General features: G+C 42.8%; 1 protein-coding gene across 1 annotated transcript in view; it reads left to right on the top strand.

Annotated features, from left to right (window-relative positions):
- The window catches only part of CLMN (calmin), a 51,195-nt gene extending 46,015 nt beyond the window's left edge, over window positions 1–5,180 (top strand). Inside the window, 1 exon segment of the mRNA XM_089663815.1 lies at window positions 1,120–5,180. Coding sequence (XP_089519941.1) covers window positions 1,120–1,297 — 178 coding nt within the window. The 3' untranslated portion in view covers window positions 1,298–5,180.
- Window positions 5,181–16,311: the final 11,131 nt, after the last annotated feature.

The following is a 16,311-nucleotide window of genomic DNA, read 5'->3' as shown; positions in this document are numbered from 1 at the left end:
CTTTCATAAACAATCAGGAGAACTAGACGGGAAGTTTTTATGAAGTCAAGCTGGGGTGTAGAACCGCTTCCTCCAGAACTTGAATGCTCCCTCTTTCAGTAACATTGACCAAGCCATCAGTTGTGTCCAACATCTGAAGCTATCCAACACCAGACCGCCAACCGTTCTCCAGAAGGAGGAGGCTACTTAACAATTCTGCCATATCATGGGATACTTTCATTAACAGTCTGGTGATCTGCAAGAGAAGCTTTTATCTGGGGTGTAGTACCACCTACTCCAGTGGTCTCCAAACTGTGGCCCAGGGCCCAGATGCGGCCCTTCGTCTGCTTTTAGCTGGCCCTTGGAGCACTATTTCAACATTGACACCAACAATGGGGCAAAGTTCCTCCCAGTGACACCAACGCTAGGGGCCCACTGACACTAAGGATGGGGCACGATTTCTCCCAATGATGGGACACGATTTCTCCCAACGATGGGGCACGATTCCTCCCAACGACACCAATGATGGGACACGATTTCTCCCAATGATGGGACACGATTTCTCCCAATGATGGGACACGATTCCTCCCAACGATGGGGCACGATTCCTCCCAACGACACCAATGATGGGACACGATTTCTCCCAACGATGGGACACGATTCCTCCCAACGATGGGACACAATTCCTCCCAACGATGGGGCACGATTCCTCCCAACGACACCAATGATGGGATACGATTCCTCCCAACGATACCAATGATGGGGCACTATTCCTCCCAACGACACCAATGATGGGGTGCAATTTCTTCCAACGACACCAGAGATGGATCACAGTTCCTTTCACTGACAAAAACAATGGGGCACATTCCTGTCATTGACACCAATGATGGGGCATCATTTACTTCCATGATGGGGGAGGATTTTCTACACCCAATGTCCACAGTCCGGCCCCACTAAAGTCTGAAGGACAGTAAACTGGCCCTTTGTATAGTAAGTCTGGAGACCCCTGACCTACTCAACAACTTGTATGCTCCCTCTTAGAGGTTTGCATTCTGTGGAATTCGAGAACTCGTAGCTAGTACCTTTTTGTATATGCTCTTCTCTTCTATTTTTTAACTGTCCTTTTCTCTTTCTTTGCAGCAAAAACGAGTATGGTGACACCCAAAGTGGGTCCCCGGGATCTGGAGCTTTCATGTCCGATCATGACCTGAGGAAGCTGTATCCCATCGGGATCCTGCTGTGGTTTATTTGCTACTGCATCTTCATCCTCCCGGAGTTGGATATGGACAAAGTTGAATTCTTAGTGAAGGACGAATAAGCGCCGGCCCACGGCTTCAAATTGTTGACCAATTTCCTATCGCCAATGTCTCCTACAGCAATAATTTATACTGCTAGCACCCTGATAGCAGCCCGTAACAAATCAGACACAATGAGCAAAATATTATCATTTTGTGCCTTTGTGCGAACTAGCTTGCTACTGCCATTCCTTGAACCTTTTCTTGCTGTTGTCTTATGTAGCAGCTGCTGGGAAGGCTTAGTTTGCATTTCTAGTCCTCGTCTGCAGGCTAAAATGCTGCCTTAGAGGGCCATGAAACGTAAATCACAGGTTTATGTCAAATCATTTTTTGGTACTTTTTTAAAATAAATATGTAAATTCTGAGGAACTCAGAACATAATATACACTATATTGCCAGAAGTATTGGGCCGCCGGCCTTTCCACACACATGACCTTTAATGGCCTCCCAGTCTTAGTCCGTAGGGTTCAGTATTGAGTTGGCCCCGCCCTTTCCATGCACATGACCTTTAATGGCCCCCCAGTCTTAGTCCGTAGGGTCCAATATTGAGTTGGCCCCGCCCTTTCCATGCACATGACCTTTAATGGCCCCCCAGTCTTAGTCCGTAGGGTTCAATATTGAGTTGGCCCCGCCCTTTGCAGCTATAACAGCTTCAACTCTTCTGGGAAGGCCGTCCACAAGGTTTAGGAGGGTGTCTATGGGAAGGTTGGACCATTCTTCCAGAAGCACATTTGTCAGGTCAGGCACTGATGTCGGGGGAGGAGGCCTGGTTTGCAGTCTCCGCTCTAATTCATCCCAAAGGTGTTCTATGGGGTTGAAGTCAGGACTCTGTGCAGGCCAGTCAAGTTCCCCCACCCCAAACTGGATCCTCCATGTCTTTATGGACCTTGCTTTGTGCACTGGTGCGCAGTCATGTTGGAACAGGAAGGGGCCATCCCCAAACTCTTCCCACAAAGTTGCGAGCATGAAATTGTCCAAAATGGCACCTTAAGAGTTCCCTTCACTGGAACTAGGTGGCCAAGCCCACCCCTGAGGAACAACCCCACACCATAATCTCCCCTCCACCAAACATTACACTTGGCACAATGCAGTCAGGCAAGTACCGTTCTCCTGGCCACCACCAAACCCAGACATGTCCATCGGATTGCCAGACAGAGAAGCGTGATTGGTCCCTCCAGAAAACACATCTCCACTGCTCTAGAATCCAGTGGTGGCGTGCTTTACGCCACGGCATCCAACGCTTTGCATGGCACTTGGTGATGGAAGGCTTGGATGCAGCTGCTCGGCCATGGAAACCCATTCCATGAAGTTCTCTACGCACTGTTGTTGGGCTCATCTGAAGGCCACACCAAGCTTGGAGGTCTTTAGCTATTGACTCTGCAGACAGTTGGCAACTTCTGCACACTGTGTGCTTCAGCATGCACTTACCCCGCCCTGTCATGTGACGTGGCCTACCACTTGGTGGCTGAGTGGCTGTTGTTCCCAGTGGCTTCCACTTTGTTATAATCCCACTAACAGTTGAGCGTGGAATATTTAGTAGCCAGGAAATGTCACGGATGGACTTATTGCCCAGGTGGCCACCTATCACGGGACCACGCTTGGAGTCACTGAGCTCCTGAGAGCGACCCATTCTTTCACCAATGTTTGTAGAAGCCGTCTGCATGCCTAGGGGCTTGATTGTATACACCTGTGTCCATGGAGAGGATTGGAACACCTGAATCACATGATTTGGAGGGCGGGCCCAATACTTTGGGCAATATAGTGTATGTACAGTATAGCCTTTCCTTCAGCCCATGGGTCTTTTTGGAAGAGATTGCTTTGAGTCACTGAGCTCCTGAGAGCGACCCATTCTTTCACAAATGTTTGTAGAAGCAGTCTTCATGCCTAGGGGCTTGATTTTATACATTTGTAGCCATGGAGGGGATTGGAACACTTGAATCACATGATATGGAAGGGATTGGAACACCTGAATCCCATGATTGGGAGGGGATTGGAACACCTGAATCACATGATATGGAGGGGATTGGAACACCTGAATCACATGATATGGAGGGGATTGGAACACTTGAATCACATGATATGGAGGGGATTGGAACACCTGAATCACATGATATGGAGGGGATTGGAACACCTGAATCACATGATTTGAAGGGCGGGCCCAATACTTTTGGCAATATAGTGTATTTTTAATGAGAAAGGCGTTAAGAAGAATGATGTACCATTGAGCACAGAAGACTTGCTGCCTAGTAACGCCATAGAAATACAAGCAGCCGTCACTTATAAGTCTTTAAATGGCAGAAAACGTGGAATAATAAGCTGCACGTTGACGTTAGAAGACACGCCGGAGATCTCCTTCTCTGTGCCGGTAAGCGGAATGTTTGACATAAATGTAACTCTTTTTTTGTTTTCGGTTTAGCTGCTTCATACAAACTTACACGTAATTTTATATCTTTAAACCTTTTTACTGCTAGGTAGTCTTCTTGACTTTGCACAACTTTGCAGAAAGACCAAACGATGATAAAGCTACAGTCCAGGCAAACTTCTGAGTCCAGGTTCACGCTGCTCGCCACCCGATTCTGATTGGGCTGCGAATATGTAGTCCAACTCGGATGCAGCTTGGATGCTACTTAGAAGCGGTTTGCCTATTCCATGGGGCCAAAATCATGCTGGATTTGCACCAAGGTAGTACAGGAACCATTTCCAAAAGTTGAATTGATGGGAATGGATGCCATAGAGAATAATGTGCTGTCCGATGTCTTGCGGTTCAAGTTGCATCTGAAATGGCACTAGTGTGAACAGAGCCCTAGACCTAACCTCAAAACCATTGTGTGTGTGATGTCTTATTTTGCCAAAAAAAAAAAATTTGTGACCGGCCAGGCCGGTGACCTTACTGTCTTCTACAGTAAGGGATTTCAAGTTGGTCACCGACCTGCCCATAGCAACTCCGTGTTAGACTGACAGCACTGTGGGATGTGGTAGAACCAGGGACGGACTGACAACTCATGGGACCTCCGGGCAATAGGGGATCATGGGGCCCCTTGGTCCTTGCCTAAACTCAAAAAAGCCTATGAAAATGGTACCAGGGGCATCTCATGGGGCCCCCTACTGATCCCGGGCCCCCGGGCAGTGCGCGTGTTTCCAAATGGTCAGTCCGCCCCTGGGCCCCTGTGTCCTTGCCCAAACTTAAAAAAGCCTATGAAAAAGGTACCAGGAGCATCTCATGGGGCCCCCTACTGACCCCGGGCCCTCGGGCAGTGCCCGAGTTTCCAAATGGTCAGTCCGCCCCTGGGTAGAACCTCATTGAATCACTGCCCCCCCCGCCCTCAATCTCAGCCCTATATGCTAACATAAAGACAAGCACATTAGCTATATTAGCTTTTCTTTCCTGGGGGAGGCCCTGGCCTCCTTTGTGTTGCTGCACTAGGCACCTTGGAGGATATACAGACAAGTTTGATCCAAAAATTGAAGTAGTCAGTAGGACAGCAAACTGGCCCTTTGTTTGGAGACCCCCTGCTGTAGAGTACAACAATTTTGGCTAGGCAGCTCTCTAACACAAAGGGGCCTCAAAGGTGCATCCAAGCACCGGAAGGTGTAGGAAAAAGAAGAACGCCAAATGTTTAGAGGTCCAAAAGTTTTCCTTGAAAATTAGAGGCCCAGAAACCACACGCCAACAGTTTTTGGGTACTTTAGGGTTCCTTCTTCTGTAGGGCTCATACTGCTGGTTTGAATATTGGACTAGTATGAATTAGTAGAGGGTTAATTCAGTTGGGAAGTAAACTGGCTTCTTTATTCCAAAAACATTCTTCAACGTGAGTCGGGTTGAATAAAAAACAAATAATAATAAATTGCGAATTGCTGGCCTGAACTATAATTTTATAATTAAAAATTGCTATCACTAAACTATAATCCGCTGGCCCGTTTGTGGGAAATGGCATTCAAAGGATAATGAGCGGGAATGTGCTAAGCCCACGCCTCAGACCCACCGTGGCCTAAAACACAACTTTTATTGACCAAATATTCAAAATATAAGAAATATTTAGAAAGATGTCAAAAATCTGCCAGGTATGGGACCATATTTATAGGGAAGTCCTGATTTGGTGCAGGAACATCCTACTATGTTTCTGGAGGTCAGATACAACTACCTCCAAGTAGAAGGAGATCTCAAAAAACATGAAATAATATGTACTTGACTACACTCACCGGCCACTTTATTAGGTCCAACTGGCTAGTACCGTGTTGGACCCCCTTTTGCCTTCAGAATTGCCTTCATTCTTCATGGCGTAGATTCAACAAGGTGTTGGAAACATTCCTCAGAGATTTTGGTCCATATTGACATGAGTTACTGTTACCTTTCTATGCACCTTGAACCAGACTGCCCATTCTTCTCTGACCATGGACCTCAACAAGGCATTTTCCTCCAAACAGCTGCCGCTCACTGGATATTTTCTACAACTACCTCCAACTAGAAGATCTCAAAAAACATGAAATAATATGTACTTGACTACACTCACCGGCCACTTTATTAGGTCCAACTGGCTAGTACCGGGTTGGACCCCCTTTTGCCTTCAGAATTGCCTTCATTCTTCGTGGCATAGAGTCAACAAGGTGTTGGAAACATTCCTCAGAGATTTTGGTCCATATTGACGTGAGTTACTGTTGCTTTTCTACCCTCTTGAACCAGTTTGCCCATTCTTCTCTGACCTTGGACCTCAACAAGGCATTTTCCCTCCAAACAACTGCCGCTCACTGGATATATTCTACAACTACCTCCAAGTAGAAGATCTCAAAAAACATGAAATAATATGTACTTGACTATAGGGAAGTCCTGATTTGGTGCAGGAACATCCTACTATGTTTCTGGAGGTCAGATACAACTACCTCCAAGTAGAAGGAGACCTCAAAAAACATGAAGTAATATCTACTTGACTACACTCACCGGCCACTTTATTAGGTCCAACTGGCTAGTACCAGGTTGGACCCCCTTTTGCCTTCAGAATTGCCTTCATTCTTTGTGGCATAGAGTCAACAATGTGTTGGAGACATTCCTCAGAGATTTTGGTCCATATTGACGTGAGTTACTGTTGCTTTTCTACCCTCTTGAACCAGTCTGCCCATTCTTCTCTGACCTTGGACCTCAACAAGGCATTTTCCCTCCAAACAACTGCCGCTCACTGGATATATTCTACAACTACCTCCAAGTAGAAGATCTCAAAAAACATGAAATAATATGTACTTGACTACACTCACCGGCCACTTTATTAGGTCCACCTTGCTAGTCCCGGGTTGGACCCCCTTTTGCCTTCAGAACAGCCTTCATTCTTCATGGCGTAGATTCAACGAGGTGTTGGAAACATTCCTCAGAGATTTTGATCCATATTGGCATGAGTTACTGTTGCCTTTCTATCCTTTGGAACCAGACTGCCCTTTCTCCTCTGACATCAACAAGGCATTTTCCTCCACACAACTGCCGCTCACTGGATATTTTCTCTTTTTCGGACCATTCTCTGTTAACCACACCTCAAAAGTGGCCCCTGATGTCTCCAATGGGACACATACACTTACCGGCCACTTTATTAGGTCCACCTTGCTAGTGCCAAGAAAATCTTCCCCACACCATGACACCACCAGCCTGAACCATTGATACAAGGAAGGATGGATCCATTCTTTTATGTTGTTTCTTCCAAATTCTGAGCCTACCATCGGAATGTCACAGCAACCAGTCTGCCCATTCTCCTCTGACCTCAACAAGGTATTTTCTTCCACACAGCTGCCGCTCACTGGATATTTTCTATTTTTCGGACCGTTCTCTGTAAACCCTAGAGATGGTTGTGCGTGAAAATCCCAGGAGATCGGCAGTTTTTGAAATACCCAGACCAGCCTGTCTGGCACCAACAACCATGCCACGTTCAGAGTCACTTAAATCCCCTTTCTTCCCCATTCTGATGCTCGGTTTAAACTTCAGCTCAGTGGATTGCTGTAGGAAAGTCCTGGATTCTTTCTTGGATACACAGAATATAACTGGATATAACATTTATAGGGAAAGTTGATCCAGGGAATATCCGATTGCCTCTCGGGGGATCAGGGAGGAGTTTTTTCCCTGCAGGAGCAAATTGGATCGTGCTTTGCTGGGTTTTTTTGCCTTCCTCTGGATCAACTGTGGATGTAGGATTATAACTTTTTTTTTTTAATGGTTGAACTGGATGGACTTTTGTCTTTTTTCAGCCAGACTAACTGTGTAACTAAGTCATCTTCACCTCGCCTAGATGCCTAAGGCTGCATTCACACTTGAGTGTTTTGTAGCTTGAAGCTCCAAAAAAGCTCAAACTTACAAAAATCAATTGTCCTCTATAGTGCCTGTTCACACCTGATCACACGAACAGGCACCATAGAGAAGAATGGATTTTTTTAAGTTTTCTGAGCTTCGAGCTACAAAACGCTCAAGTGTGAATGTAACCTAAATGCATTGAGTTGCTGCCATGTGATTGGCTGCTTAGCAATTTGTATTAGCAAGCAATTGAATGGGTGGACCTAATAAAGTGGCCGGTGAGTGTATATTGGCGAATATTTTTCCCAAATATATTGGCGTATATTTGAAATGGTACAATTTTGGCCGTATTCAATATATTTAAAAAAAATAAAAATAAATATATATATACTGCATTTTTAAATATACTGTACGTCTTTAAAAATACAAATCTACATTTTTGGAATGCATTTACAAATATATGTCAAAATATATGTTAAAATGACTTTTTTATATGTTGAAAAAAATCTGCAGACTATATGTAAAAAAATATATATTTAAAAAAATATTTTTCATATTTTTTTGTAATATATAAAGAAAATGCATTTCAACATGCAGTATACATATATATATATATATATATATATATATATATATATATATATATATATATATATATATATATAATCTACATTTTTGGAATGCATTTACAAATATATGTTAAAATGTCTTTTTTATATGGTAAATATCTGAAGACTATATTTAAAAAAATATATATTTTAAAAAATATTTTTCATGTATTTTGTAATATATAACAAAAAATGCATTTCAGCATGCAGTATACACACACATATATATATATATATATATATATACACATATCTATATTTAAAAAAATATATATTTTAAAAAATATTATATATTAATAATATATGGAAAAAAATGCAATTCAACATGCAGTATATATAAAATGTAGATTATAGACATGTATATATATATATTTTGTTATATATAACAAAAAATGCATTTCAGCATGCAGTATACACACACATATATATATATATATATATATATATATATATATACATATCTATATTTTAAAAAATATATATTTTAAAAAATATTATATATTATTAATATATTAAAAAAATGCAATTCAACATGCAGTATATATAAAATGTAGATTATAGACATGTATATATCTACATTTTTGGAATGCATTTACAAATATATGTTAAAATGAATTTTTTATATATTAAAAAAATCTGAAGACTATATTTTAAAAAATATATGTTTTAAAAAATATTTTTCATATATTAATATATTAAAAAATGCATTTCAACATACAGTGTACATACATATATATATATATATATATATTTGTTTTTTTTTAAGTATATTGAATACGGCCAAAATTGTAGCATTTCAAATATACGTCAATATATTTGGGAAGAATATTTTTTAAATATATTTCATACACATTTTTCTTCCATATGGGCAATTCAATAAACCACTTCCACTTTACAGCCCATTTTTATACTTGACTTTCCCACACAAGTGTAGCGCCGGTCCGCGTTCGATGAGGGAGGTAGTTAGGTGGGAGTACAGCAATGGAGAGTTCAAGGTGGGTGTCACCCGTGTGAGTGGGCGGGGCAGTGGCACAGTGCCTGTAGGGCGGATAATAGCTGTCATCGTCCTTTTAGTACAATTTAGAGGTGGAGGGATCACAGATGTATGTGCATTATGTTTGTTAGGTGAAGTAATGTTTCATTCTAAGTATCTCAGAAGTTTATTTAGCAAGATAATATAGTTAGCCGCTCACACATTACGGCCACGCGTGGATTTTCTTCTTACTTTTAGTGGTTTGACATTCCCAGTGTCCTGCTGAAGGACCGTGGTCAGGACATCGTGAGTCTGTCCCTAAATGGGAAATACATCTTTGTATATAATGAAGTAAAATATAATCTAAAGAGAAGAAGCTATCCGATAGGGAATGTGCGCCGCGCTTATCGTCTATTTTTTTACGCAAAGTTTTAAAAAAGATCAACTATAGAATATATTGATACTGACCAGAGAATTTATCGATAAAAGCCCAAGACTTTCAGTGGCAGCAGAGACTGACAAATACGTGGCGATATTTAGCACTGGACAGAGGTTTAATATCACAGACAATAAAACATAGGTTAGGATGGGGCGGGGGTCAGCAACCTAGAACAAGCAGGCCTCCTGCGTCTTTGTATGTGGCCCCCGAAGTGCCGCTGCCCTAAGCTATCAGTCACAAAGCCTGGACTGCTCCTCTGCACCCACGGCCCACCCACCTGCATGACATCAGTAACATTTGGGCGGTGGTTCGACTCCCAGTATCAGTGTAGGCCCAGTATGCATCTTCAGACCACAGACCACCCAGTTCCTGTACCTTCAGAACTCATATCACCCAGTTCCTGCACCTTCAGACCTCAAATCACCCCAAATCCTGCACTTTCAGAACTCATATCACCCAGTTCCTGTATCTTCACACCTCAGATCGCCCAAATCCCTGCACCTTCAGACCTCAGATCACCCCAATTCCTGCACTTTCAGAACTCATATCACCCAGTTCCTGTATCTTCAGACCTCAGATCACCCAAATCTCTGCACCTTCAGACCTCAGATCACCCCAATTCCTGCACTTTCAGACCTCAGATCACCCCAATTCCTTCATTTTCAAAACTCATATCACCCAGTTCCTGTATCTTCAGACCTCAGATCACCCAAATCCCTGCACCTTCAGACCTCAGATCACCCCAATTCCTGCACTTTCAGACTTCAGTTTACCCCAACTCCTGCACCTGCACACCTCAAATCAGCCCTAAACTCTACACCATTCAGGGGTTTTACTAGCCTATCAATGCAGCTTGCAGTTTCACTTAGAGGATGACTGCAGACATCGATGTACTATTTGAAGAAGCCTACCTTCTTCATCCTCTAAGTGAAACCGCAAGCTGCAGTGATAGGCGTGTAAAACCCCTGAATGGTGTAGAATTTGGGGCTTATCTGAGGTGTGCAGGTACAGGAATTGGGGTGATCTGAGGTCCGAAAGTGCAGGAATTGGGGTGATCTGAGATCTGAAGGTGCAGGAATTTGGGTGATCTGAGGTCTGAAGATATAGAGGAACTGGGTGATCTGAGTTCTGAAAGTGCAGAAATTGGGGTGATCTGAAATTTGAAGGTACAGGAACTGGGTGGTCTGTGGTCTGAAGGTACAGGAATTGGGGTGATCTGAGGTCTAAAGGTGAAGGAATTGGGTGTGATCAAAAGTGTGATGGTGCAGGAATTGGGGTGATCTGAGGTCTGAAGGTATAGAAACTCCACTAGACGAGTGGAGGATGTTGTAGCCACAAAATAATGGGGCAACTCCATACTGATGACCATGATTTTGGAATGGGTCGTCAAACATGTGTAGGTATGATCGTCAAGTGTTTCCAGAGAAGGGAACTGTTAATACTGTTATACTACAGCATACAAAGACACTTTAGTCAATTGTGTGGAAGGACTCGAGTGGCCTTCACAGAGCCTTGACCTCAACCCTATGAGCACCTTAGGAATGAGATAGAATAGCAACTATGAGCCAGATCTTCTCAGCCAACATCAGTACCTGACCCCTCAAATGTACCTCCGGTTAAATGGGCACACATTCCTACAAACACACTACAAAATCTTGTGGAAAGCCTTCCCAGATGAATAGTAGATGTTCTAACCCTAAATGATAGCCAACGTCATATTAATGGCCATGATTTTGGGATGGGATGTCCAACAAACCCATGTAGGTGTGATAGTCATGTGTCCAACCAACTTTTAGACCTATAGTGATGAAAAGCATCTTTTCCTGTGCTTTGCTGTCTCCACTTACCTGAGGAACCATCTCTTTCAGTGGTCTGTTGTCAAAAGAGCTAAATCTATTTTTAAAATAATTATCTTTCTGTGCTAGGCAAGTATCGGGATCGTGCCACGCGCCGGGAATTTTGTATATAAAAATCTATTCTATAATAAAGATCTGTGTAAATTTTATGTTGTATGAAAAATGGTGGACTGTAGCAGAGTTGTGAACATGTATTAAGGATGTGCTTAAAGAAGACCTGTCATACACAGAGTGGAGTCCACCATCTTGGGAGTGAGCTCATTTTTAGGAGGAGCGAGTTCGATATCATCCAGGCATCTTATTTCCAGTGGGCTGGTTGTCTCCATTGTGTGTGCCGGGGACAGGTCCACCCTAAAATGAGTTGTGAAGTATGTGTGTTTCAAGAGGTTATTTATTGTTAGGGTTTGATGAAACGTGTACAGCCATATTTTTCTATTACACCGAAGGTTGTCAATGCTTTTTGTAAAATTGTTTCAATGTTTTTCTATTGAAAGGCTGGCAGAATCAGATTCACCACACGGAGGGATGGACTGAACCCACTGGCAGTGTCAGGAATGCAATATCAATTTTAGTCGTACATTTAAACAGTTCAACTGAACTGTGAGCCAATTTTTAGGAGGACACAGTGAGTTCGATATCAGCCAGGCATCTCATTGGTTGGTTATGGCCTTCATTTCCAGTGAGCTGGGACATTTGAACTTATTTATTAACTCAACCGCTCACAGTATACAACTGGACGTTATCTTTTCTAGATGCAGTCCTTATGCAACCATAAGTTGGCGCTGTATGTCATTGAGTCATGTGCTGATATAGGCACCTATCAAGTAGTTACAATGTATCTCAGAAAATAAATAAGCTTCCTGCTGATTGGAGCATAGTAGCTGTGACTGTGCAGGGGGGGGGGGACCGCTGGAGATAGACCACTGCTGTAGCTGTCTTCTTCTGTGGGCTTCCAAGAAAGAGAAGTTTGGGCTAATCCATGAGCGCTGGTCGTATGCATATATATGGCCACATGGTCCAGCTTGGACCACTGCAAGTACCTGTGTGCCATACCTGTCAGATCCTCGTGGAAGCTGGAGATCATTGCTTTAGGTGGCAGCTGTCTTCTTCTCCAGTGGGCTTCCAAGAAAGGGAAGTTTGGGCTAATCCAGGAGCGCTGGTTGTATGCATACGTATGGCCACAGGGTCCAGCTTGGACCAATGCAAGTACCTGTGTGCCATACCTGTCAGATCCCCATGGAAGCTGGAGATCATTGCTTTAGGCGGCAGCTGTCTTCTTCTCCAATGGGCTCCCAAGAAAGGGACGTTTGGGCTAATCCAGGAGCTCTGGTCGTATGCATATATATGGCCACATGGTCCAGCTTGGACCAATGCATGTACGTGTGTGCCATACCTGTCAGATCCCCGTGGAAGCTGGAGATCATTGTTTTAGGCAGAAACTGTCTTCTTCTCCAGTGGTCTTCCAAAAAAGGGAAGTTTTGGCTAATCCATGAGCGCTGGTCATATGTGTATATATATATATATATGGCCACATGGTCCAGCTTGGAACAATGCAAGTACCTGTGTGCCATACCTGTCAGATCCTCATGGAAGCTGGAGATCATTGCTTTAGGCGGCAGTTGTCTTCTCCAGTGGGCTTCCAAGAAAGGGAAGTTTGGGCTAATCCATGAGCGCTGTTCGTATGCATATTTATATGGCCACATGGTCCAGCTTGGACCAATGTAAGTACATACATGCCATACCTGTCAGATCCTCGTGAAAGCTGGAGATCATTGCTTTAGGTGGCAGCTGTTTTCTTCTCCAGTAGGCTTCCAAGAAACGGAAGTTTCTTGGAAGCCTACTGGCCACATGGTCCAGCTTAGACCAATGCAAGTACCTGTGTGTCATACCTGTCAGATCCCCGTGGAAGCTGGAGATCATTACTTTAGGCGGCAGCTGTCTTCTCCAATGGGCTCCCAAGAAAGGGACGTTTGGGCTAATCCAGGAGCTCTGGTCATATGCACATATGGCCACACGGTCCAGCTTGGACCAATGCATGTACGTGTGTGCCATACCTGTCAGATCCCCGTGGAAGCTGGAGATCATTGCTTTAGGCAGAAACTGTCTTCTTCTCCAGTGGTATTCCAAAAAAGTTTGGGCTAATCCATGAGCACTGGTCGAATGTACGTATATGGCCACATGGTCCAGCTTGGACCAATGTAAATACATATATGCCATACCTGTCAGATCCCCGTGAAAGCTGGAGATCATTGCTTTAGGTGGCAGCTGTTTTCTTCTCCAGTAGGCTTCCAAGAAACGGAAGTTTGGGATAATCCGTGAGCACTGGTCGTATGCATATATATGGCCACATGGTCCAGCTTGGACTAATGCAAGTACATACGTGCCATACCTGTCAGATCCCCGTGGAAGCTGGAGATCATTGCAGTCGGCATCGGGTCCCTTGCCGAGCAACTGCCCTTCTGCATTGTGAATACAGCTTGCTCATTACAGGGACCATTCTAGGAACACTTTGCATTTTCTCAAAGATTGCAAATGGTTCACTAATTGGATGAGGTGGAGAGTCGTGGCTGTGATGTCACGATCTCCACCTCATCCAATCAGAGAAAGCTGTGCATTTATTGCTTATATATAAAGAGTTCTCTGAATGGTCCCCTTGCTAAGCTAGCAACCTCCTGTTGCAGCACTGGACTCAGAAGCTATCAGCATTCACTGTAGTAGTAATGTAGTAGCGGTGCCTACTGCAGTGACCTCCAGCTTCCATGGGGATCCCACAGGTATGGCACTTACATACATTGGACAAGTTCTAACAATTGCCATACCTAAACTTCAAGAGGCGTTCCAGGGCCCCTAAAAAAAATAAAAAATAAATGTCAGTATCTGCAAATACTGGAGCTGCTGACTTTTGATATTAGGGCACTTACCTGTCCGGGCATCCAGCAGTGTCCTCACCCAAGTCGATTCTTGGGTGCTGGTGCCGCCATCTTGTCTAAGGGAAACCAGCAGTGTCCTCACCCAAGCCGATTCTTGGGTGCTGGTGCCGCCATCTTGACTAAGGGAAACCAGCAGTGTCCTCACCCAAGCCGATTCTTGGGTGCTGGTGCCGCCATCTTGACTAAGGGAAACCAGCAGTGTCCTCACCCAAGCCGATTCTTGGGTGCTGGTGCTGCCATCTTGACTAAGGGAAACCAGCAGTGTCCTTACCCAAGCCAATTCTTGGGTGCTGGTGCCACCATCTTGACTAAGGGAAACCAGCAGTGTCCTCACCCAAGCCGATTCTTCAGTTGGCTATTGGGTGCTGGTGCCGCCATCTTGACTAAGGGAAACCAGCAGTGAAGCCTTGCGGAGAAATGAATGTGTCTTCAGTTCTATCTTAGAGCTTGCAGTTCCAGCTGCAATACTCACCTGATTTCCAGCGCTGTCCCTGAATCTCTTTGCCGGGTTGTATGACACGCAAGACGAAGCTTCTGTAAGAGATATGAACCCCTCACTGCCAGTCGGTTCCTGCCAATAAAGTTTTTGAAGAACGCTGTTTCAGGCCAGACTCGGGGCTTCCATGAATAAGAGCTCTCATGAAACTTTGCACTTTGTACCCGTTTTTAGACGCAGCGTATAATTCTTTCCTGCAGGACTTATTGCACTAATATCCGCAGTATAACGACAGCCAGTGTACATAGAACTGATGGATGAATACATTGTAATAAAGATTGATCTATTTCTGAAGGCTATGTGTTATCTTTGTGTTTCAAGGGGTTCCAGCCCCACCCCCCAGCACCCGGCCTGTGGCCCTTCCCATATGGAAGAAAAATATATGTGAAATATATTTTAAAAATATTCTTCCAAAATATATTGACATATATTTTAAATGCTACAAGTTTGGCCGTATTCAATATATTTCAAAATATATTTCAATATATATATGTACATACACACACTGTATGTTGAAATGTGTTTTTATTACAAAATATATGAAAAATATTTTTAAAAATACATTTCAAATATACTGTATGTCATTAAAAATACAGCCCCCCCCCCCCCTGGCACTCAGCTCGTGGCCCTTCCCATATGGAAGAAAAATATAGTTGAAATATATTTTAAAAATATTCTTCCCAAATATATTGACCAATATTTGAAATACTACAATTTTGACTGTATTCAGTATATTTCAAAATATATTTCAATAAATATATATATATACACACACTGTATGTTGAAATGCATTGTTATGACAAAATATTTTTAAACATACATTTCAAATATACTGTATGTCATTAAAAATACATTTAATCTACATTTTTGGAATGCATTTACAAATATATGTAAAAAACAATTGAGTACTGTCTGTGATACTTTTTTTATTTGCATTAACATTGTTAGTTACATTGAGGACAAAAATTCACAAGTGCACTAATACGGCTACAATCACCTCAAGCTTATATGTTAAATAAAATCTGAAGAACATATTTTAAAAAATCTATTTTTAAAAATCTAATTTTTTTTTAATATAATCAGATTTTTTTTAACAGATAAAAAAGCAATTTTTACATACATTTGTAAATGCATGCCAAAAATGTAGATTTGTATTTTTACAGACGTACAGTATATTTGAAAATATATTTGTAAAAATATTTTTCACATATTTTGTAATAAAAACACATTTCAACATTATAAATAAATAAATATACCGTATTTGCCGGCGTATAAGACGACCCCCCTACTTTTCCTGCTAAAATGTAGTGTTTGGGCTATACTCGCCGTATAAGACTACCCCTCTTCCAATGCACACCAGTGGGAGGAATAGTGCCCCATCATTGATGTCAGTGGGAGGAATAGTGCCCCATCATTGATATCAGTGGGGGGAATAGTGCCCCATCATTGATATCAGTGGGAGGAATAGTG

This window comes from Staurois parvus, unplaced genomic scaffold (genome assembly GCF_062004578.1).
Source record: "Staurois parvus isolate SC_StPar_1 unplaced genomic scaffold, SC_StPar_1.0 ptg001774l, whole genome shotgun sequence".
In the NCBI taxonomy this organism is placed as follows: domain Eukaryota; kingdom Metazoa; phylum Chordata; class Amphibia; order Anura; family Ranidae; genus Staurois; species Staurois parvus.
Note: the sequence above shows the minus strand (reverse complement) of the source record. Positions and strands in the feature narration are given on the sequence as shown.